A 22,264-nucleotide genomic window follows, 5' to 3' on the forward strand; every position below is an offset into this window, starting at 1 on the left:
TTAAGACATACAGCAGGTAGAGGACTTGGGCGGCAGCTCGTGGATGGACTCTCGACGGAGGTCGTTGGGCAGGGCTCCATCTTGACCCCAGACGGTCAGCTCGCCATAGATGCCAGTCTCTAGCATCTCCTCTTGCCACGGAATAGAAATGTTTCCCGAGGCAAACTCGTCGAAGAACTCCTTGTCTGGCTCATCGAGAGCCACACCCTTGACAGTGGAGAAGGCACCCACGTCATCTAGGTCCTTGGCATAGACGGTCTTAGAGTCCGGCACAAATGGAGGCGGAAGGATTCCTAGTGAAGAAAAAGACAATATTTTATATTTTATATTGTGCTGGAGAAAGACTAGGAGCCTAAAGAATCAGAGGAATGACTTATGTGCTCACTCCTACATTGCATATCGTCTTTTCTCGTTACAAATTGTCAGGCACACACACAGCTGTTTAATATCCAATAGGCCTACATGTGCATAAGGTGCTGTATCCACCAAACGCGTTTTTTACAGCCAGAGCGCCCTCAACCTCCTTTTCTCGGCGCTTCGATAAGTGTTTATTGTTGCTAAGTTACCAAAACCAGAGACGGTTTATAACAAGAAGTGACATTGACGAGCCCGGCGCTGTTCCAAAAGTTGAACAGATTTCAACTTTGAGCGCTCTGAGCACTGCGGTAAAAAATGGTCAGCGCCGAGAGCTTTTTTCCGCCGAGGGCGCTCAGCACTGTGAACGCTGAGCTACATAGACTTTATATAGAAAATTGTCGCCGTCGGCGCAAAAAAACGCGTTTTGGTGGACACAGCACCTAAAGCCCAGGGCCGGCATGAACTAGTCTGTAGTGTAACACACACCTCAACCACACCTAGTCTTACTTTATACTTTAAACCTCAAAACCCAAACTAACATGATTTTAGGTTCACTCTCAAAATGATTATGTTGGAAAAAACAAACTGTCCCTATCACATATTGTGTAACAAATAACAAAAGAATGTGTTGGAAACAACACACACTGGACACAAAGAGGTGTTGTTTTTAACACATTCATTTTAAGAGTGTAGGCCTACTTTGAAGACATAGGTGAAACAAACAGCACAAATGTCCCGCAAGAAAGAATAATGGTCCCCTAATGGCCCTATATTCCTAGGTAAAGTGCAAAGTTAGTCTATAAGTACATTTAATTTCACTTTTTAATGCTTGCATTTTACCCTTCCCCTTTTATTTCTTTGTTTTTATTCCTATTATTATATTATTATTACCTTCACTAATGTTTTATTTGGCCCATATTTACGCTTCATTTATTTATTTTATTAATCTAATATATCATTTCTCATTTTATGTGGTTCTAACTGATTATGTAAAGCACATTGAACTGCCTTGGTAAGAAATATAAATAAAATCGCCTTGCCTTGCCTTGCCTATAGAGTGCCAAAACATTACACATGTCTCATGGTACTTTAAGCCCAATTCACACCAAAGATTCCCGACGCGACGAGACTGAGTTGCAGCGCTGTGAATTAGAAGTTGCACGTAGTTGCAGTAGTGAGTGGCATCTCGTCGGGAATCTTTGGTCTGAACCCTACTTTACAGGGTGATGAAGGCCCCTAGGATTCTATCACAATACCTGCATCCAGTTTCCTCCAGTTGATTGCAGCGAAGAAAGGGTGGGCCCGCAGCTCATCACAGGATCCATTTTTGAATCCCAGGCGATCGTCTACAGACTTGGCCAGCAGCCCTTCACATATGGACTTGCTGTTCTCGCTGAACTTCTCGTTGTAAGTGACCGGATCGTTCAGTATTCTGTGTTTCACCTCCTTGGCCTCCACCTGCACACAGAATGCAGAATCAGAATCACAATCAGAATCAGAGTGTCAGAACGTCACTAAGCACTAACACTCCAGAAGACCATAGGAAGCGTAATATGTATTATAAAGCAAGCAGCTTTGCAGTGATTGTCATTTAGCCTACACATAACGCATACAAATTAAAAATCCACCCATATCTGTGCACAAGGTGAGAATGCAGGAGAAATTGCACTACAGAAGCATATCCACAAGGAGGCACTATTGAGTCACCTCATTTAATGGCTCAGTGACATCTTAGTGAGAGCAACAAAGTGACCTGACAATCTCCCTCAGGAACCAAAATAATAACAACAACAAAAACCCTCCAGCGTTGTCGCAGAGCTGAAACTGGCTACTTTCCAATTTAACCACGTACATTTACATAGCAGTCAACTGGTCATGACATCTGTCACCTACAGCACAGTCACAGAAGGAGCTACACAGCCATTTCACTACTGAGAGCATGGAGCTGAAAATATAATCAACGCAGCACAATTCAGTGAAACACTCGGATCGTGAGTAAGTACATTTTTACTGATATACAGCAGTACATTTTTTATGCACTCTAAAGCACTCCACACACAGACATCAAGGCAAACAAATGATGAAGTAATTCGATAGGAAGGTAAGAAGAATGAGGAATGAGAATATTTGAATGAAAAAAAAAAGAGTACAGGTTACCTTTTCACCTCTAGATCTGAAAGGGCCTTTGGCAGCGATGAACTCGAATAGTGTGACGCCCAGAGTGAAGTAGTCCACAGAATAATCATACTCCTCCTTCTTCAGCAGCTCTGGGGCCATGAACCCTAGTGTGCACAAGACAAATAGGTCAAGGCATGGCCTACGAGGGTACCTGTGTTTCATGACTAAATGTGTACAAGCCAAATAAGTCAAGGAATGGCATACATGGGTACCTGTGTTTCATGACTAAATGTGTACAAACCAAATAGGCCAAGGAATGGCATACGTGGGTACCTATGTTTCATGACTAAATGAGTACAAACCAAATAGGCCAAGGAATGGCCTACGAGGGTACCTGTGTTTCATGACTAAATGTGTACAAGCCAAATTGGTAAAGGAATAACCTACACCTGTATTTCATGGCTAAATTACATTACATTACATTTAGCAGACACTTTTTTCATCTTCGACTTACATACAGTATGTGAACTATATTACAAGGGATTACATTGTCATTACATTGTGCCCGGAGCAACCTGGGGTTAAGTGCCTTGTTCAAGCGCACACATGGTGTCTACATGAATGTTTTCATAGGAAATTGGCATGCCTGTTGCTATACTTGTTAATCAATGCTGTGCTGAAAGACAGAATAGCTTTCTTTGAATCAGTGGTGCCAATGGCACAAAAAAAGGAGGAAAGTACAGTATGACTGAGAGTCAGGGTTGGGGTGCAGGGGAAAGCATCAACACTTCACTGCAGCCTAATAGCAGCCATGGAAACTTGATGTCACCGTGCCGAGGGCGTTGCTGTTAGCGCTCAAAGTATTGATGTTAAATGATCAAAGATTAGCCAAAACATGAGCTCACTTTCCATTTGGAGACTTTTGGCCGGCCGAATCTACAGTATATCTCGCTGTGTTGTGTTGCAGTGCCCCACAGTGACAAGATGTTTTTTTGCAAACACCCAGACAAGGGGCCCTGTGCTCATATACCAGTTGAAATATTTTAGACTTTGAACATTGCGATTAAAAAATAATATGGCCACATCAATTGTAAGCTCTGCTTACAGTGGCCTCATTTACACTGGGGACCACCAGCACAGGAACTTGAGCCAGGAATTTTGCCTGGACTACAGCCACTCACAGGGATACTGAGTTACTGATGGGTTTGCACCAGTGAGCACCATCAAAGATCCTTCATTACTGACAAGATAGAGCAACATAATGCATCTCTATGGAAGCAAAATTCGAACAGTTCCTGTCTGCTTAAAGAGGCGTGTCGCAAAGTCGTCATAATGGGATTTCGATCTCTGTCAGATTGGCAAGCAGTTCAGTTAGAATGTAACGTCACTTTTTAGGTCTGCTTAAAGGGGGATTTCGCCCCCCTCCCCTTTGCGAAAACAGAACGCGGAAATGTCCGAACATTTGCGCCTCTCGCTCCGCTTTAACCCTCTCTGGCACCATGTAATCAACAGCCAAAAGAGCTCAGCACTCTAGAGTCTATGGACAGAACTGCTGCCATAGAGACACTGAGCAACATTCCATGTCCACATAAACAACATGGAGAGGGTGGAAAGTATTACACATAAAACAGAGAAATCCTTATTCATTACAGCCATCATGTGCACTGAGCCTGTGATATACTTTTGGCCTCTGGGGGAAATGCTGGTGCTGTTACAAGTTTCCCATTTCTATTTCACACTTTCCCACACATTTTCCCTCATAGTTCTAGAGGCTGCCATAAACTCCAACAAGAAGAAGAAACATCATGGGCACCTACTAGTAACTGCAAAGCATTTCTGTTTGGCCCATAGTGACTAAAAAGACTTGTTTTACCATTCTGAAAAACAATGATAATTTTATTTTACAAATGTAGAAATTGCTCACATTATGTTGTTGCCACATCTACTAGGATGGAGTGCAAAGGTGAGAGTGTATAGTTCTCACCTGGAGTTCCGGCATAGCCCTTGGTCTTGGTCTGATCTTCCGCCAGCTCCACTGCTAACCCAAGGTCAGAAATACGCACGTGACCTAGAAGCAAACAAGAATCCAATGACGGAGAAAGAGTGACCATGAGAGTGTGTGTGTTCGACCAATATGTACATTACAAACAAAAACCAAAGATAAGTTTGATAAGTCTTCATACTGTCCAATATAACAACAATTATATGAACTCAAGAAGGTCACGGAGCAATCCTTTAATTTTGTACGTGCGGAGAATATGAAGAGCTCTTTCCAAAACGCTATGAATCCATTTTTGAAAACTTTAGTAAGTTATGTTATTTAATTGTGTATTTCTGGTAATATCAACAAAAGTGCAATAGTGTTGTTTTGATTAGGTAAAGATAAATTAAATAACAACCCAATTACAGTTCCACTGAAATGTCTCAGACAAAACAGCAAAAAAAAAAAATTGCATTTTTTGAAAATGCATTAAAATGGTGGATATAGCGTTTTGGAAAAGAGCTCAATCATGTTTAAAGGCGGAAAATAAAGGGCATGTGTTTCTGTTAGTGTATGTGACTACAGGGGGGGGGGGATAAGGTACAAGGATACAAGGAGGTTTATTTGTCACATGCATATGATTACTAAAGTAAAGAATGCAGTGCAATTGTCAGTTCCTTCGCCTGTTGTGCATTGTGTGTTTCTGTTTGTGTATGTGACTACAGGGCTACGTCTCTGTACACGAGGGGAATATAATCATGTTTAAAGAAGGAAAATAAGGTGCATGTGTTTCTGTTTGTGCACAGTATGTGCGACTACAGAGTTACGTCTCTGTACCCTCGTTGTCCAATAGAACGTTCTCCGGCTTCAGGTCCCTATAGATGATCCTCTTCTGGTGCAGGTGCTCCATGCCCTGGATAATCTGGGCTGCGTAGAAACACGCCCTGGGCTCGTCAAAGCCTGGGTTGTTCTCGTCCACATTGTATATGTGATACCTAAGAGACATGAATACATGATCAATTTGACATTTTAAGTCTGGTTGTGAGCAAGACCGTGTGGAAAAAAAACCCCGACTGAAACTATTAATACTGCTGCTCGTAATCCTGTATGGCGATTCATATAACTGTGTCTATTGTTATCTACAGTACATGCCTAGGATTAGGCATGATTACACTCATGCTTCCAGGAAATGGCCACGTTTGATCACCTTAGGTCTCCTCCATTCATAATGGTCATGACTAAGCACAATTCCGTCTTGGTCTGGAAGGCGTAAGCCAGAGACACGATGAATCTGCTATGGACACGTGCAAGAATCCGCTTCTCCACCATCGCCCCCTACAGGGAAAAAAAAACACACAAAAAAAACAATAGGTTTGTAGGTGACAAGGTGCCCATGCCATGCAACACAACAACACAACAACAACAACAACAACAACAACAACAACAACAACAATAATAATGTTGATGATAAAAATCACATAAAAACCAAAATAATACCAATAATGTATATTCTTAATTTAATAATAATAATATAATATAGAAATTATAATTTGGAGGAATGTATGCCTAATATTAAGGTATAGACTTGAATCATGAAATTTAGCTACACAGGTGCTGATCTATTGCATGCATCCAGACAAAGCTGTTACCCATCTACAGCTGGGTGGACAGAGACAATTCAAAAAGAAAGATTTAAGGACAGCATCAAGCAACCATTTGAATTGGCAGTCCTCCAACTGACTCACTAGCCTGTCGATTAGAGATATGTGCTCTGCTGATACACTTCCTACTTTGCACTAATAGTGCAATTGCACTAATAGTGCAAACTGATACAGGCCCCTATTGGGTTTTTACCAAACCCCACTGGCAGCAAGGCAGCAAAGCTTTTGGCCTCTGTGAATTATTTTACACACCCTTGCACATCTGACTTCAGATCTTTGATGTATGATGTATGCTAGCATTGCTAGCATTGTTCGTATTGCTTCATCTTGCTCTACAGCTGCTGCCATTGTTGTCTCATCTACATTAAAAAAAAAAAAATAACTTCAACGTCATCAGACTTGGCCCATCTCATGGGTTGCTGATTGGTGGGTCCCTAAAAATGGTCCATCTTTTGGGGGGAAATGTGACAGCTGATTACAGAGGCGTACCATATTCTGGTTAAAGTTCGGCACCTTTGGCCCCAGCCGTGGCACATGGCACGACTGGCTGGGACACCTGCACTGCACGCCGGCGACCCGGGTTCGATTCCTACCCCGTGTTCCTTTCCGGATCTCACCCCAACTCTCTCTCCCGCTCGCTTCCTGTCTGTCTCTCTACTGTCCTGTCCAATTAAAGGGGTGCTTGTGGCGCAACAGGCTACAGCGTCCATACCATGAACGAGTCTTAGAGCCCACAGGGACCCAGGGTCGAGTCCGACCTGCGGTCATTTCCCGGTCCCACCCTATCTCTCTCTCTCCCACTCGCTTCCTGTCTGTCTTCACTGTCCTATCCAAATAAAGGCAAAAAACGAAGAAAAAAAAAGTTCGCCATCTTTACATCAGTCCTGCTCAACAAAAGCTGAAAATAGGTAGATGGAGCTTTGCGTTAGCTAATGTGGTGGCTGATGCATTAGTGACTTAAATTTCAGGCCACTCGGATGTACAAAACCAGGGACATAATTCCAAAAACGAGGACATTTTCAGTTTGACTATCTATCTGTGAAATACATACAAGCTTTATCTTCAAAAAAAGGGGACATACAGTAGGTAGTTTTTCTGTATTTTCCACAGAAACAGGCAACCAAAAATGAGGACTGTCCCCTTGAAACCGGGGACGTCTGGTCGCCCTACACTACAGTGAACCCATTGGAAATGTTGAATAGTGCAGTGACATGTGCTCTCATTTGCTGATTGGTGACTTCTGCAGAGGTCAAGAGAGGGGTGACATCATGGCCTGAATGGGGAATTGAGCGGCAACTTTTGCCACATTCGGCTTCTGGGCTATCGGTTCACTGTAAACAGCACAAGTCTAGTCTGACTTTGATCTAGGCAGATTGTCCACAAAAATGGACAAAGGCAAAAATCTGGGGGTGGGCATCAACATGTGTAGGCGCTACAGTTAAAATTAAATCTTGAACTACTTAAATACTACATTAATAGTGAAAAACACTGACAGGGTTGTAGGAAAGGGTTGATATTTTTACGCCAATTGTTACATGAGATGAAAAGTTGAACAATTTGCCTATCCCTCCATCACAGAGACAACACAAAGTGTTGTCAGAGACTAGGCTACTGTTCATTTTACCGTCATTTTTTTTTTTACATAGAAAGAGGTTGAAAAAATCCCCCAGTCAAGGTAATACTGTTCCTTTCGATGCGTTGTATTTGTGCTGTCTATTCTCCTGTCCTTGCATTGGCAGCCACATTAAATCTGTTCCATATATAAATATGTTGGAGTTAGCACTTCCTAATGAGCTCAATAGCAGCACTAATACTACAGCGCACATGCTAATAATGTACATGCTAATGAGCTCAATAGCAGTGCTAATATTACAGCGTGTATGCTAATACTGCACATGCTAACGCACACGTGCTACCACCAGTTACGGCATGGTCCTAACAGTGAAGGCATGCTACTCATGCTTCAACAATTTTAAATTATTAAAAAAAAAACAATTTCACTTGTGCTGAGGAAATGTGCTTATACCTTTTATGTAGGCCAGTGCATTAAGATATCAATAACAATGTACCAGATCTAAGTGAATCTCTATTTATATATTTTTTATGATTTTCATGAACATTCTTTGCTCACTCACTCACAGCACTGTTTAAATGTCAATTCACACATAATATACCTACTAACCAGTCATCTCTGGCTGAAAATTGCTATGAAGTAATTTACAATAGCAAGAAATAATAGAATCTTTAATGAAACAAGATGTGTCATTCTGATACTTTAAAAGATGCCTGTGCAGTGTGCAGTAAGGATATGGGCCCCAAACTCTACCGACTCTCTACTCTTTCAGTTTTTCTCAGGAAACATCTACATTTTTTTTTACAGTGTCTTGTCATGACCATGTTAATATGACACAAAATGAATAACTCATATCAGAGTGTGTCCGTTAGACACCTGGATACCACCCGTTCCACTGAGACGATTTAGGTCTTATGTAAGTAAGCATGAAACGTAATCTGGGTGCCAGTGACATTCAGATGAAGGTGAGCGGCTTAAGTTGTGAAACTATCCCAGTTAAGTGATCAAATGGTTTCGGAACAGCCAGGATCAGCATATATGGATCATCACATACTGATCTTTTTAGAAGAGCAGGTGTACAGTAGTAGCAGTAGTAGTAGTCGAAGTAGCAATAGCCTAATAACCGCAGACTGATCTTTTTAGAAAGGTAAATGGACTGCATTTATATTGCACTTGATTGCATTTATATTGCACTTGACACACACACACACACACACACACACACACACACACACTCATACTCCGATGACGGAAGCTGCCATGCAAGACGCCAGCCTTGCGTCTTGCTACATCAGAGTAGTTGGGGGTTCAGTGTCTTGCTGAAGTGTATTTTGACAGTCTCGAACTAGCAACGACTCTTTGACCTCCTGAGCAATTAGTTAGTTGTAGTAGTAGTAGTAGTAGTAGTAGTAGTAGCGGTAATAATAATAGTTATAATAGCAACAATAATGACAATGCCTACCCAGTGCAGATCTGAAGAGCAACTCTTACCTCAAATCCTTTCCTTTTCTTCAGTCTCTTCTTGTTGAGTTTCTTGCAGGCGTACATTTTGCCTGTGGCCTTCATTTGGCAAGCGGACACCTCTCCGAATCCTCCCTTTCCCAGCACACGGAAGTCCAAGAACCAGTCCTCCGCCATCGGCTGCATCTCGAGCCACTTCCACTGGAGGTACCGTTTGAGGTACATGGTTTCCAGATAGAACGTGTACGGAACCTCTTTGAGGAAGTCCATCACGCAGGTGAGGGTCTGCTTGAAGAGATCGTCGCCCGCGTCCTGGTGCTTCTCCTTCACCTTGGTGATTTCGTTCTCAGGTAGAAAGGGACAGTTGTATTTGGCAGCAGGCTCCATGTAGCGTTCGATGATCTTAGCCGCCTTCCTCAACCTGTCTTTGTCCTCGGCTTCGTCGAACTCTTCTATGTCCTTCCACAGGCGACAGGGCCCTTTGTACTCTTTGGCTGACTCCAGGTATTCTTGAAAGAGACGCTTGCCGATGGGCTGCTCCACACAGATGCTCTGAAACGAGAGGTCCAGCGTCTCGCGGAGGTCCTCGCACACTGTGATGTGGGGCAACTTCAGCTTGGCGTGGTACTTCTTGTCGCGGCTAGTGGCTGGATTCGCAGAGCCATCGAAGCTGCCACGAGCGGAGATGTAGGCCGAGTTCGCGACCACCGTGGTGAGGCTGCCCATATCCATGATGGCAACGTAAGGGTGGAAAAAACGCTTGTAAGAAGAAAAAGACGAGAGTGCAGACTATATGGAAGAGGCGTGTCTCACACCTCTCGGGCAGAGCAAGAGAAGAGTGGAAGGAGTGAGGAGAAGACAAAACGAGATGACACAGAAATATGCCACTCAGAATGCCCCACACAGTGAGGGAGGGGCAGAGAAAAGCAACATGTGTTGCGTTCAAAAACCAAAGAAGAGGATAGTCCGAGGATTACTGTCGCTTAGCGTCGAATACTGGGAACACGCGGGCCCCCCTGGAGTGGTGGAAATCAAAACAGAACGTGTCGGAGAAAGAGACAGAAAGAGGCAGCGGCCAGATACGACACTGGAGGACTTAGCTGGGCGCCGCATACAGTCCCACACATCTCCCTGACTCAACACCTTTCTCTAAAGCCTTTATCTCCTAACGCCTAATACCTTCCCCATATTAACCCTTCATAAGTCTCATACAAGTGCGGTTGCAGATAGATGCTCACTGTGGGTTTCTCCATTGCTCAGCGAGACTGACGGTGAGAACCTCTGTCAGATATTTATATCATCAAGATCACTACCACAATGTCAGTGTCGGTTTGACAGAACTACTTGAATCTCACACAAATTTCCAAGTTGATTATTCGCTGTGCTGAAAAACATAAACCAACTGGTACCCACAGGGCCCTTTCTCTACTCTTTGTCACAGGGCCGGAGTGGAACACTTACAATTACAGCCCTGGGGTGGGTAGGGGTTTGGGAATGGGGCTGCGACTGCACAACCCAGACTGCTGAAGTGTCGTGAGGACGCAGCAAATGAAACAATATATTAAAGCTCACCATATTCAGACCGGCACAAAACGCTGACGGCCCACCGGGAATCCTCCCGAAGCTCCCGATTAGGCATTCCGGGCCTGGCTTGTCAATATTGTTGGATGTCTGAAAATGTACATGTATAAACAATGAATACTGTAGCTCAAGGAATCAAACATCTATTCTTGTGTTAAACATAAAATAAACAACCTCTCAATTTCCATTATGGATACCCACTGCTATCAAACCATTACACACACACTCCAATACCTTGAGCGCTGTCACTGTTCATGTTTTCCCTCTGACATTATACATATAGGAAGGGTTTTATATACGTATATAATGCAAAAACTGAAATATGAATTATTAAATGCATACTACACTATTAATACATCACTAAATGCCACTCAGGACAAAATACCTTTCAGAAATGTTTCAGCAACATACCTGCAAGACCTTTGATCTGTTGCCATGACATCATAAGTGGACATGTCAAAGTGTCTTCCTGCTGCTGATGCTCGCAGGTGCAGGTTGGGAACCAAATTACTCAAGATATCATCAAGGGTGTTGCGCTGGCCAATTCCCAAATTAGACTCCAAATCCAATTAATCTCAGATGTTCAGAAGATATTTCTGAATTATTTTCATTGTACCTCTTCACTTATTTGAAACAATGTGCGACTTTTTGTCAGTGATGTTCATTTGCGAGCACTTAGGGGCCGCTCACACCAGGAGTGATAACCATAATAACTATAACGATGACTATAATTCCCCTGCCCCTCACACACACACACACACACTTACAGGCTTCCTCTAATAGCATGACCCCAGGCAATTGGGTTAGCCCCTTGAGTCGTGGATCTGCCCAAGGTTTCGCATTGGCTGTCAGCTTTTTATATATTTTTTTTTATCATTCTCACAATCGCTCTGAAAGCGATCCCCGATGACATCGTCCTTTGTGTCTTCAGCATTCTAGTTCAAGTGTGGACGCTTTGTAGACTAGCTAGAGCTACTTTTATCTATTGTTACAGTTAAGATTGTTGGTGTGAACGGCTCTTTACTTTTGGTACCATTTGAAATTAACTGTGAACTAGAATCTGGTCATATTGAGGACAGCTTGTCAAAGTTATTTTCCCACTAAACTTTCTCAGCAATTAACTAGTTTTAATCTGCTAATTTGTATATATATATATGATGTATCAACATACTGTATGTGTACATAAAAAAAACTCCACTCACTGGGAAGGAGGACACTAATCTTTTGACGTCTTTTGAGTAGGCCTATGACATGGATTCTGAAGGATTCTGAGATAAGACATTTCAGGCCCTCTGTAGTTTAGTTTGGTGTGGGCGGGCTGAAAGGACGGCACAACCCTCCAAGGTTACCTTCACTGTTCTCACCTGTTCCTCAGCCATAACTCTGCCCGCCCAGCGTGTGCGTATGGAACTGGTCCTTATCAGACCATATAAAGTCGTAGTCTGTGGGCACAGACATTTAACATTCACCAAGGCGCTCAGAGAAGAGACCAGTGCAGAAAGCGGACATCTAAAATCTCAAATTAAACGTGGGTAGGAGCGGCGAAGAAGCCGTATGGGTTTACAAAATACGAGAAAGGAGGGCTACGAATCTGTCATATGTGTGTGTGTGTGTGTGTGTGTGTATTTGAAGAGTTTGATTCCAAAACGCTATATATCCATTTTTAAAAACATGCAGTTGTTTTGTTTTGATTGAGTAAAGATAAATCAACTAAACATAAACCAATACAGTTCCACTGTAATTACTTGCAAAACAAAATGTAAAAAATATATTTATGAAAATTCATTAAAATGGTGGATATAGCGTTTTGGAACCAAACTCTTATTCCAGTCAGACTGCTTGTTTTCTCTTCTTAGCTATAAATCTGACCAGCTGAGATGGCCACCCTGAAGGAGAAGAGGACGTGTGGGCAGCGATGTGAGGACTTTGGGCGCTTTGTGTGGAACCCAGACCAAGGATCCTTCATGGGCAGGACTCCGGTCAGATGGCGTAGGTATCACCGAGGAGAGCTCAGGTGGAAATTGTGTAATCTATAGAATTTCAGTTTATAGAAATTTAAAATGTCAAGTAATGAGATCTAAATTACTCACCAATGACATGGGCTTGAGTCTCGAAACAGTCCTATGATGATATATAAGGTTAAAAAATAATCTGATTTTGTCAGTCAATAGGCCTTGCAAATACGTAAATTATATATTCCATAAATCAGATAGTGAAAGCAATGGCATATGCTCAGTAATCCCACCTACACAAAAATTGCACCATGCTTTATATTTTCACTATTTACTATCTACTAAAACAGATTTCCATAATCCAAAACCACACTGGGTCTCATTCAGCAATATCTTCAATTTGTTCTGAAGAAGCTCCCACATACAGTAAACTGGTACATAATTGTGAGGGAGGCTTAATTTGGCTTTTGCTGTTTTCACTGAGGTGCCACAACTATTGTTTTAACTGTGTTTTACATAGTGTATGCAAAAGAAAAAAAATGATTGCCATGACGACTATGACAGCTGCTTTAAAGTGTAGGTACTATGCAGGAAGTGAACAGAAAATTACTTTATTTAGTAGTGTCAGTTGGTATAAACTGGTGTAAATACAATTTTTTTATGCACATTTGGTGGACATTGAAGTGTTATTTGATGTGTTTATTTAGACCATAATGCTTTGGAAAATGATGAAAAAGAATATTTAAAAAAAATAGTCATTTTATTCAACTTTTACATCTGTAGAAATGTTTAAAATGTAGTAAAGAGTTGTTTTACACAAATATGTCAGCTCTCAAATGAGCACAAGAGTGCGGTTGAGTGTGGTAAGGTTTTTGCTAAAGGTCATCCTAGATAAGAAACCTGTGGAGAATACCAGAATCTTTGTGGACTGATCTATGTGGGTAACATTCTTTGTTAGAATGGTTGCTGAACGCATACTCTCCATCTCTGTTTAGTGTTGCCCAAAAAGGTGCATGAAATATTGAAGGCTTACTTTAAAGTTTTCACTCATCAACCTACAGTACAGTATCCATGGCCAGTGGCAGTTCTTGTTCGCTCAGAAGCACAGCAAACATGCCGCACTGTAACTTTGTAGTAACCTTGTGATAAAGACCGCGTCTCCTTATCACCATTACAATGTTTAAAAGGTGGATGAGATAATACAGTACCGGTTAAGTAATGACTGCCCAGTGTCCTTTGAGCAATGCAACAGCAGAGTCCTTACCTTGGGAGAGGGTAGACTTAGACCAGGGCTTGACATTAATAGTGTCCCGGATGCCCTTGGCTACCAAATTGTTACTAGTGGCAAGCAGATTTGGTTGGCAAAGGGGTTAGGATGATTCTGAGGGCCCAGCCAGTAATACTATCCGTAATTTCCTGACTATTAGCCGCGGCTTATACATTGATTTTGCAAAATTTCTTCAGCTATGAGGTTAATACAGGGGGGCAGTTAATATGGTGTTGATATGTTTTTGTTTCTTTTAACTTGCATAAAACACTGTCCTGCGGCTTATACACAATGCGGCTTATATGCCATAGAGCCCAGAATTACCAGAATTACTGTCTGCCATTGGGTCCAAATTTTTCTAGCAGCGTCACTGAAAACATAATTCAGAGACTCACAGCATTCGGGAATCTAAACAACAGCATAACACGACACCACATAATAATGTGGCAAAATTATGTGGGTCAGTGACATGCTTTACTTTGCTTGCCCCTTTGGTCAAGGGTAAATAAATGGTCACCTATGTCCACTATTTGCTGGTTGAAGATGACTGTTTATACTGTATGTTCCTTACAAAATGGTTGAATGCTATTCATAGCCTATACTGGAAGTCTGTCATAATAATGAATACATTTCAATTACTCCCCCTCTACCAGTGTACATCAGCGCCTATTATGTGGCATTTTACATTGTGATGACGGCGCTGTTTTCTCTGGCCATCTGGACCCTGATGTACACCCTGGATCCCTATGCACCAGATTACCAAGATCGATTAAAATCGCCGGGTGAGTACGCAAAAATGTAAATCTTTGTGAGCTAAACTGGAGAATAGAAATGGCAATGCCTTTATGTTTATATTTTTTGCAAGGCACTTTGATAAACCTTAAATGTCTGAAATGAATTCATATTTAGGTGTAATGGTTTGGCCGGACAAATACGACGACGAGGACCTTGAGCTGGTTTACAACATGTCTGACAAGAGCAGCTGGATGAAGATGTCCCAGTGCCTGGAGGACTTTCTCATCCGTAAGGGTCCAACTAGTTTACAAACATAATGACCTCAAGGATAAGGTGACCAGATGCCGGACACCAAAACCAGGGACATCATAGCAAAAACGGGACATTTTCAGTTTGACAATCATTCTGACTTGAACTACATACAAGTTTTATCTTCAAAAAACAGGAACATAGGTAGTTTTCCTCTATTTTCCCAAGGACAGGCAACCAAAAACAGGGACTGGTCCCTGAAACCGGGGACGTCATCATCTTCTCCAAAGTTGGATAAGAGGATACTTTCCCTTGGTTGGGTAAACCCTGCCTCATTTGCCCCGCTTTTCCTCAGGCTGGAAACCTGCACATCTATCTCTTCTGCTTCCTGTCCATATCTTCTGTGTCCAATCACAAACTAGCTTACAAAAGATGCACCCAGATTGTTGGTCTGATTGGTTGAAGGACTATCCAAAAGTGTACAGAGTCATTTGCGCAGTAGAAATATAGCGCAGACTCCCCAGACTAATGTTCAATCTTAAATGATTGAGCTTAGTATGGTGATAGCTAGACTATACATTCCCTTTGTTCTCGGCGTTTGCAAAAACTTAGTTTGATGCTGTTAGCGTAGCTTTGCATAATTCACTGGAAGTAGGTTACACCTATTAGCCTAGGCCCTAGCTAGCTTCATTCACAAAAAAATGGGTATATTATGGCGTTGAATGAGTTTAGTATGAAAATACTTAGTGGTATCTACAAACTTGATTGTGATCATTAATTTCATCCTTGTCCATATTTTTGTCTTGCAGCTTACAATAACACCAAACAGGAAAACTGTAAAATGATGAAAAAAGACTGCAAACTAGGGTCATACTATTTCCAGACACGTTTTGATGCTCCTAACCACACAAAGTATTCTTGCGTCTTCAACACAACCGAGCTTGGACCATGTTCTGGTTTGGAGGACAGCACATTTGGCTACAATGGAACAGACCCATGTGTTATCATCAAAATGAATAGGGTATACAACAACATAACACAAGACACCGCATCATATTGTAAAGGATATTTTTTACAGATAAGTGACTATAACATTTTTAAATCAAGGTAGCATTCAACAGTAAGCTACTTTTTTATTGCTCCACGGATGTTTTGGGCCCTTCCTCATTGGTTTAAGAAAGGTCTCTGGCCTGAAACACCGTTGGGGCAATTAAAAAAGTTGAAAAGATCTGTTGAGTATAATTGTCGATTGAGATTAAGGTGTTGAGTGTGATCGTGAAGAAAAATACCGTTTCAAATAAAATAAGTTGTGTTGTTATTCCATAGATAATCAGTTTCCTGCCCAACAACGGAACCAACATGGCACCCTATGTCAACTGCACAATTCTGGTGAGTGGGGTGACAATGACGCTTGGCTTTTTTCTGTACGTCACATCTTTATTTAAAAGCTATATATAGAATGTCTGGAACTGTGCCAATACAGGGCGGACATGAAAATGTGCAAGACATTGAGTACTTCCCGACCAATGGAACATTCGACCTGTCCTACTTCCCGTACTATGGACGGCTAGCACAGGTACTGTAGATGCCATCTAAGTGTATATATATTTGGGGACATTTTGCCTTTATCAGACAGGACAGCGAAGATCGACAGGAAGTGAGTGGGAGAGAGAGATTAGGTGGGATCGGGAAATGACCACAGGTCGGATTCAAACCTGGGTCCTAGTGGATATGGGGACCCAAGCATGGTACAGCTGCTGTAGCCACAGCAAGTGTAAACTACCGTTTGTGTAAACTACCGTTTTTCTGAGTGCACATACAGTAGGCTAAATGGACTGCAAGGAGCACTCAACCTTAGTTCTGTCACTCAAGCTCTTCAGATGTACTTCTGTAGCAAAATAAAGTATGAAACTTAATGAAGACCCTGCAAGTTTCCATCAATACAAACTTCCTATTGAAACATCCATATTACATCCATGCAAACACAGTTCACAAGTAACTCTTGGGACCTACACACCTGAATCTCAGATGGATCATATTCTAAAAGACTGACTGACCATCTCTTTTTTTTTCTGTAGCCATCGTATTTGAATCCCCTAGTGGCAGTGAAATTCCACCTGATTGGGCAACGTTCGGCGAGGATCCAGTGTAGGGTTGTGGCCCACAACATCTTCTACGAGAACTTCTATGAGCCTTACGAAGGCAAAGTCATCTTCCACATAGAGGCCACAAGCTAAAGCCTGGTGACAACTCACAGCAGTAACACCTGTTAATGGAGACTACGCACACATTCATATGTGATTTGTACTTTTGTAAGCTTACATAATATCATAAAAACTCGATTAAAGGCCTAGTCCCAATTAACTGGCCTGGTGTTGCTACAAGTTTGGACAAATGAAGGTAGGTCCCAATTAGAAGTCTTGTCTAGTTTTTTTATGGAAGTATATGAAGTGTTGTATAAAAAATCTAAAATCCCACCAGATCTACTGCTTGAGCTAGTTCAGAGTTCCTGAAGTTTAAACCTCCGTCCATTTGGACATGCTATTAGCATCATTAGATAGGTTAGATTCTCCACTAGTCAGTTCAGTTGCAGAAACCATGAGCACCAAAGCAGACGACAGTCAAATTCATTCAGATTTACCTGCATGGTACAGAGAGGTGAGAGAAAACATAATACTCCCTATATTTGGTGGCCATAAAGTCTGAATATGTGTCTATTACTCGACTATTTATAACGTAATCAATTTATAACGTAATCAAAAGGCATGGCCCATATCGATGTGTGTGCCAAATACAAGCCAGTTGAATTCAGCGAACAAAAGTTGAAGCGAACAAAAGCTACTGATTGGGCCATTAATCGAGTTTTTACAGTAAGTGCATATTTATAGCAAACATCACAATGATATTGTGATACTCCTCCCTGTAGTTGTATTGTATCCTGTTGGCTTGTGTTTAATAAGTGCCTGTTAATTATCATAACGTAGCCTAGTTCAGTGTTTCAGATTACAGTCTAGTAAAAAACGTAACTTCATGATCTTCATTGACAGTTTCTGATTTTGCTGTATTAATGTTTAACTCCTTCTCTTTAGTAATCTTTTTTAAGTCTGTATATTATTTGACCGACTCCATTACCTGAGGATCAACTGTTAGATATTGTGTTATGACATCAACCTATCTTTAAAAACATAAACATCTTCAGTGTGTTGTGGTTCATTGTGCCTGCGTGTTCAATGTGTAATATTTACTATAGGCCTATTAAATCTGTTTTATTTTCTTATATTTTCTTTTTTACATAAATCATTTATCATATTTCTTTATGCACCCTGTTACCATCACATGCGAAAATGACAGTAGGCTATGTGTAGTGGTGGATTCAAGACTACCAACATGAAATAAGTTCATCCTCTCATTTTGTATAGAAAGTATAATGTAATTATCCCAATTTAGTTATGAAATGTCTGACTAAATTGATTGTAAATGCCATCTGTAGAAAATACCATCTTCCATGGTACTGAAAAGCACAGCTATTGTTTAGTTGACAGGAAGGATTTCGTTGAAATTTTGTGATGACACAGAAGGTTGCAGTTAGGTGAAGCTATCAATTCTAAACAGAGATGTGTATATACAGTATGTGCAGCTTTATGCATGAGAGATCCGGCCTATGTGAGAAATGTGCATTTCTTGGATGGTAGAGCGCTTTGAAACAGATCAACTACATCCACTGAATTTATAGTTAGCGGAAAGGACCACGGGGCGGGAATCGAACCTGGGTCGGCGGCGTGCTGTGCAGGTGCCCCAGCCAGTTGCGTCACAACTGGGGCTGATCGCATGTTTTAATGCATACTTAATGCATATTTCACATTATCTCATCTCTGAATGTCTTCAGAGTTTCAGGTGAGGATGTAGAGGGTGGTGCGTCCTGTCCAGTAAAGCTTCTCATCCAAGTTCAAGATTTCTAGCGGTAGAGAGTGGATACAGTGTGTCCTGGGATATTACCACTATAGAATGCATCTCGTTCAGATGATTTAATTAATTCAGAAATTAATTGAATTTGTTTTACTGGCCTAACTGATATATAACTAAAGATATATAACTCAAGATAACTGAAATGCTCAGTGTAAAACTAACTTGGCTATTTCAAAATCTCACCTAATAGAGATATGGGCTGGAGGCTGGAGGCTGAGCATAATCAATTGTGGTAGATGCCAGTGCCAGGCCTATCAGTGTACCAACGTTATGCCGTTCAAACTTACCACTAACTAAGCAGATCAAAGCTCTGAGCAGCATTTGATCTTCAGATGAAGATGAAGGCAACTCATACACAAAAAGCTCACTAGAAAAGCATGAACAAAGAGTGTGACTTGGGTGTCGTGTCGTGTCGTGTCGTTTCTCGTCTTGAGCCAGGCTGAGGATTCCAGTGTAATTGAGCTTCATCTTTCTTTCCCCTTACTCCTCCTCTTACCCCCCACACACACTCTGCAACTATGAACATGGGTGTTGAATTAGATCTTAACCAAAGAGCCTCAGCCTTCGATCCCCAGGCCCAGGAGAGGAGCCTGTCTCATTAAGAGGATGACACTGATGATGTGCGCATAATCCCGCTGACCGTGGCCTTTTTCTGAGCGGCTTATGTTGCCAGGTCATCTTACCCCCAGCAATGATAACGGAGGGGTTTATATTCCAATGGAAACCTCCATATGCAAACAATCTACTACTCTAGGAAACCCTGTACTGCATGAGTAACACTTTAAGATTGTACCGTTCGTGGAATTGGATTTATATTGCTGGGATTTGTCAATACAGTCTGCAATTTTCTGATGTTTAAAAAATGTTGTATTAATGATGTGAAGCCAGTGGCTTTGTTGTCCCTGTCTGGGCCTGAGGTAACATGAGACCTCAGCAGTGTGGTTCAGAACGGAGAAGTGTGGTTGAGAATTCCACGTGAATGAATGTGGATCCTTTTGCATTGACCTGTGATTACAATTTCCTGTATTTCCAGTTTAAGCCACTTAATTACAATTGGCCCCTTAACAACTGTCATTTTGTACAAATTGTCATGGTTTTTGAAGTCAGGTCTTAAATACTGTACATCTCATGCATTTAACTATTAACTTTGTTTAGCAGAAGGTGTTGTGGAGTACTCTGAGTTGACACAAATTGAATAAATATGAATCATTTCATATTTTTTTTTAGTTACATATCAATATGTACCAATACTGTTAAGGAACAGCAGTAAAATCACCATGGCATCAGTACTTAAAACCAATACTTGAAATCATCAATATAACCTGATATAATATAACAGGAAATGATTGAGAATGAACGAGGGGATAGAGAGAGAGAGAGAGAGAGAGAGAGAGAGAGAGAGAGAGATAAATAGATATTTTATTGATTGATCTTTTATTGGGGAAATTCAAGAATTTAGGTTATGTGATGATGTGTAGCGTACCTAACCTTATTCTACTCCCTCCATGTTCCTTGCTCACAATGACATGCACCAGAAAGCCTTCTGTAGCCTGCACCCTCCTATTGCCCATCTGTATCAGCAGCTGTGTTTACAGCCGTGAGAGTGTGCACGCTGTGATTGTGAAATGCCAAATGTATTAAGAGCATTAGAGCATTAGCTCCCTTCTCTTCACCTTTCCCCTCTTAACTAGTCAGCCGTAGAAACCGCAGGGGAGGCAGAGGGACTACTGTAGCATAGCTACAATAGCTAGCGTTGGTTAGCATAGGGCCGTGGTCTAAAATGTTTGTAAGTCTTGATTTCTGAACCATTTGGGATGTTTGTAAATATAAAGTTTAAAGGTGATTTTAGTTTTATTGTAGAAGACAAAATCCATGTGTGTACAGTACACATATTTTAAAAAAAGCCTTATCCCAGACAAATCTACAGTGAGTAGTGGTGTTTGGATCACAGAACTGCCCGCCTGCACTGGAATACTTAGTGATGCTACAAGGCTGTTTAGCTGTCTTCAGGCACACTAGCATGGAAAGAAGAACCAAATGATTAAAAGCTATTCATTTAAGATAGGGGCATAATACGGGTAAAAACAAAACCGATTCCAAAACTGTTCCAGCAGTGGTGTAGTCTAGTTAGCTGTCAGTGGATATACTGTGGTATACAGCATTAGTTTGCTGTAGTGGGTATATTGTGATCATCCCCATATGCTAATACGTATCCTTGCCTATTTTAAGTGGCTTTACTAAGATGGTGATGTTTTTTAGATGGGTATACTAAGATGGTGATGCTTTTTTTAGATGGGCATACTGAAATGATGATGTTTTTTAGATGGGTATGCTGCGTAATCCTGCGTATCACATAGACTACAGCAGTGGGTCTCAACCCTCTAGGCCTGCATCAGGGTGTGGGTTTGCCCAACCTACTGATGCTTCTCCAGAGCTCCTGTGAGTCTCTATGGAGCAGTGGCTCTCCTGCGTCAGAAACCCCCAACTCCTCCCCAAAGATGCTGATAGGACACTGTGTAGAGTTTAGAGCAAAGATTCTAGAACAGAGCTCTGTTCTAGAATCTTTGGTTTAGAGTGTGTTTGAGGCCACTGCTTAGTGCTGGGATATACTGTACTGTAGGCTACTGTACTTACTTTAAACAACACGCACGCATTATGGCTGCCCTGCATATCCAGCGTCTGTTTGGTGCTCAAACAATGCAGCAGTCAGCAATGACTGCCACAGGAATGCAAAGATCATTTTGAATACATTTGTGAAAATTACAATGATTGAATGAAGGACTATAACTTTAGGCAGATGGTTTTAGAGAAGGTGGAATCTTTAAACTTTGATTTTTACTCATTTTTTTTAATTAAGGCAATAAGATCAATTTTCAAATGATGATTTTATATTCCTCTTTTTAGGCAACTTTAGCATGGTATCAAATACATGTTCTCCCTGACAACTACAGTGTGCTAGACTTTTCCTATCTGTCCTATGGGGCACCATACCTCATATTCTTCACTTGTATGACTAACATGCCAGTGGCAACTGTGTTGCAGGACAGTTAGGGCAGGGGCACGACTAAATTTGGGCCCTATGACAGATAAGAATTCTGGGCCCCCTCCCCGATAATAAATAGTACTATCAAGGGGGCTCTCTGGGGGCCCCTATCAATCCTGGGCCCTTAGAATCTTCCTAATGATGATGACATGCAATGGCAGGTCATCATCACAAGAGTACATTCTCAAGCAGCAGGACAGAGTATGCTTTTGGTGACCCCTGCAGGTCAAAGTGTGCAATTACACTGCCTATTGGAGGTCTGAGCATTCAGCGTCAAATCATTTTGTAAATAAATAGATAAATAATAGATAAGTACACAG

At 41.5% G+C, this 22,264-nt stretch overlaps 2 protein-coding genes across 2 annotated transcripts; one reads left to right on the forward strand and one right to left on the reverse strand.

Moving 5' to 3' along the window:
• grk1a (G protein-coupled receptor kinase 1 a) lies at positions 1-9,883 on the reverse strand. Its single transcript, XM_062527409.1, has 7 exons — positions 9,182-9,883; positions 5,664-5,791; positions 5,294-5,451; positions 4,460-4,543; positions 2,515-2,639; positions 1,614-1,815; positions 1-293 (listed from the first exon to the last, which is right to left on the reverse strand). The coding sequence occupies exons 1-7, from the start codon at positions 9,881-9,883 to the stop codon at positions 1-3; spliced, it is 1,692 nt and encodes a 563-aa protein (XP_062383393.1).
• Positions 9,884-12,609: 2,726 nt separating this feature from the next.
• Positions 12,610-17,172, forward strand: LOC134071686 (potassium-transporting ATPase subunit beta-like). Its single transcript, XM_062528500.1, has 7 exons — positions 12,610-12,721; positions 14,605-14,733; positions 14,861-14,974; positions 15,745-15,956; positions 16,262-16,324; positions 16,419-16,511; positions 17,014-17,172. Exons 1-7 carry the CDS (start codon positions 12,610-12,612, stop codon positions 17,170-17,172), a joined length of 882 nt encoding a protein of 293 aa, XP_062384484.1.
• The last annotated feature ends 5,092 nt before the right edge of the window (positions 17,173-22,264 follow it).

This window comes from Sardina pilchardus, chromosome 23 (assembly GCF_963854185.1).
Source record: "Sardina pilchardus chromosome 23, fSarPil1.1, whole genome shotgun sequence".
Lineage (NCBI taxonomy): Eukaryota > Metazoa > Chordata > Actinopteri > Clupeiformes > Clupeidae > Sardina > Sardina pilchardus.

Excerpts from the sequence above, each read along its gene's own strand:
- grk1a (XM_062527409.1), bottom strand. The coding sequence starts at position 9,883 with ATGGATATGGGCAGCCTCACCACGGTGGTCGCGAACTCGGCCTACATC. Across the intron at positions 5,792-9,181 it reads AGAAAAGGAAAGGATTTGAG|GGGGCGATGGTGGAGAAGCG; the intron begins GTAAGAGTTGCT and ends TTTTCCCTGTAG. Across the intron at positions 1,816-2,514 it reads TCAGATCTAGAGGTGAAAAG|GTGGAGGCCAAGGAGGTGAA; the intron begins GTAACCTGTACT and ends TTCTGTGTGCAG.
- LOC134071686 (XM_062528500.1), top strand. The coding sequence starts at position 12,610 with ATGGCCACCCTGAAGGAGAAGAGGACGTGTGGGCAGCGATGTGAGGAC. Across the intron at positions 15,957-16,261 it reads TTATCATCAAAATGAATAGG|ATAATCAGTTTCCTGCCCAA; the intron begins GTATACAACAAC and ends GTTATTCCATAG. Across the intron at positions 16,512-17,013 it reads ACTATGGACGGCTAGCACAG|CCATCGTATTTGAATCCCCT; the intron begins GTACTGTAGATG and ends TTTTTTCTGTAG.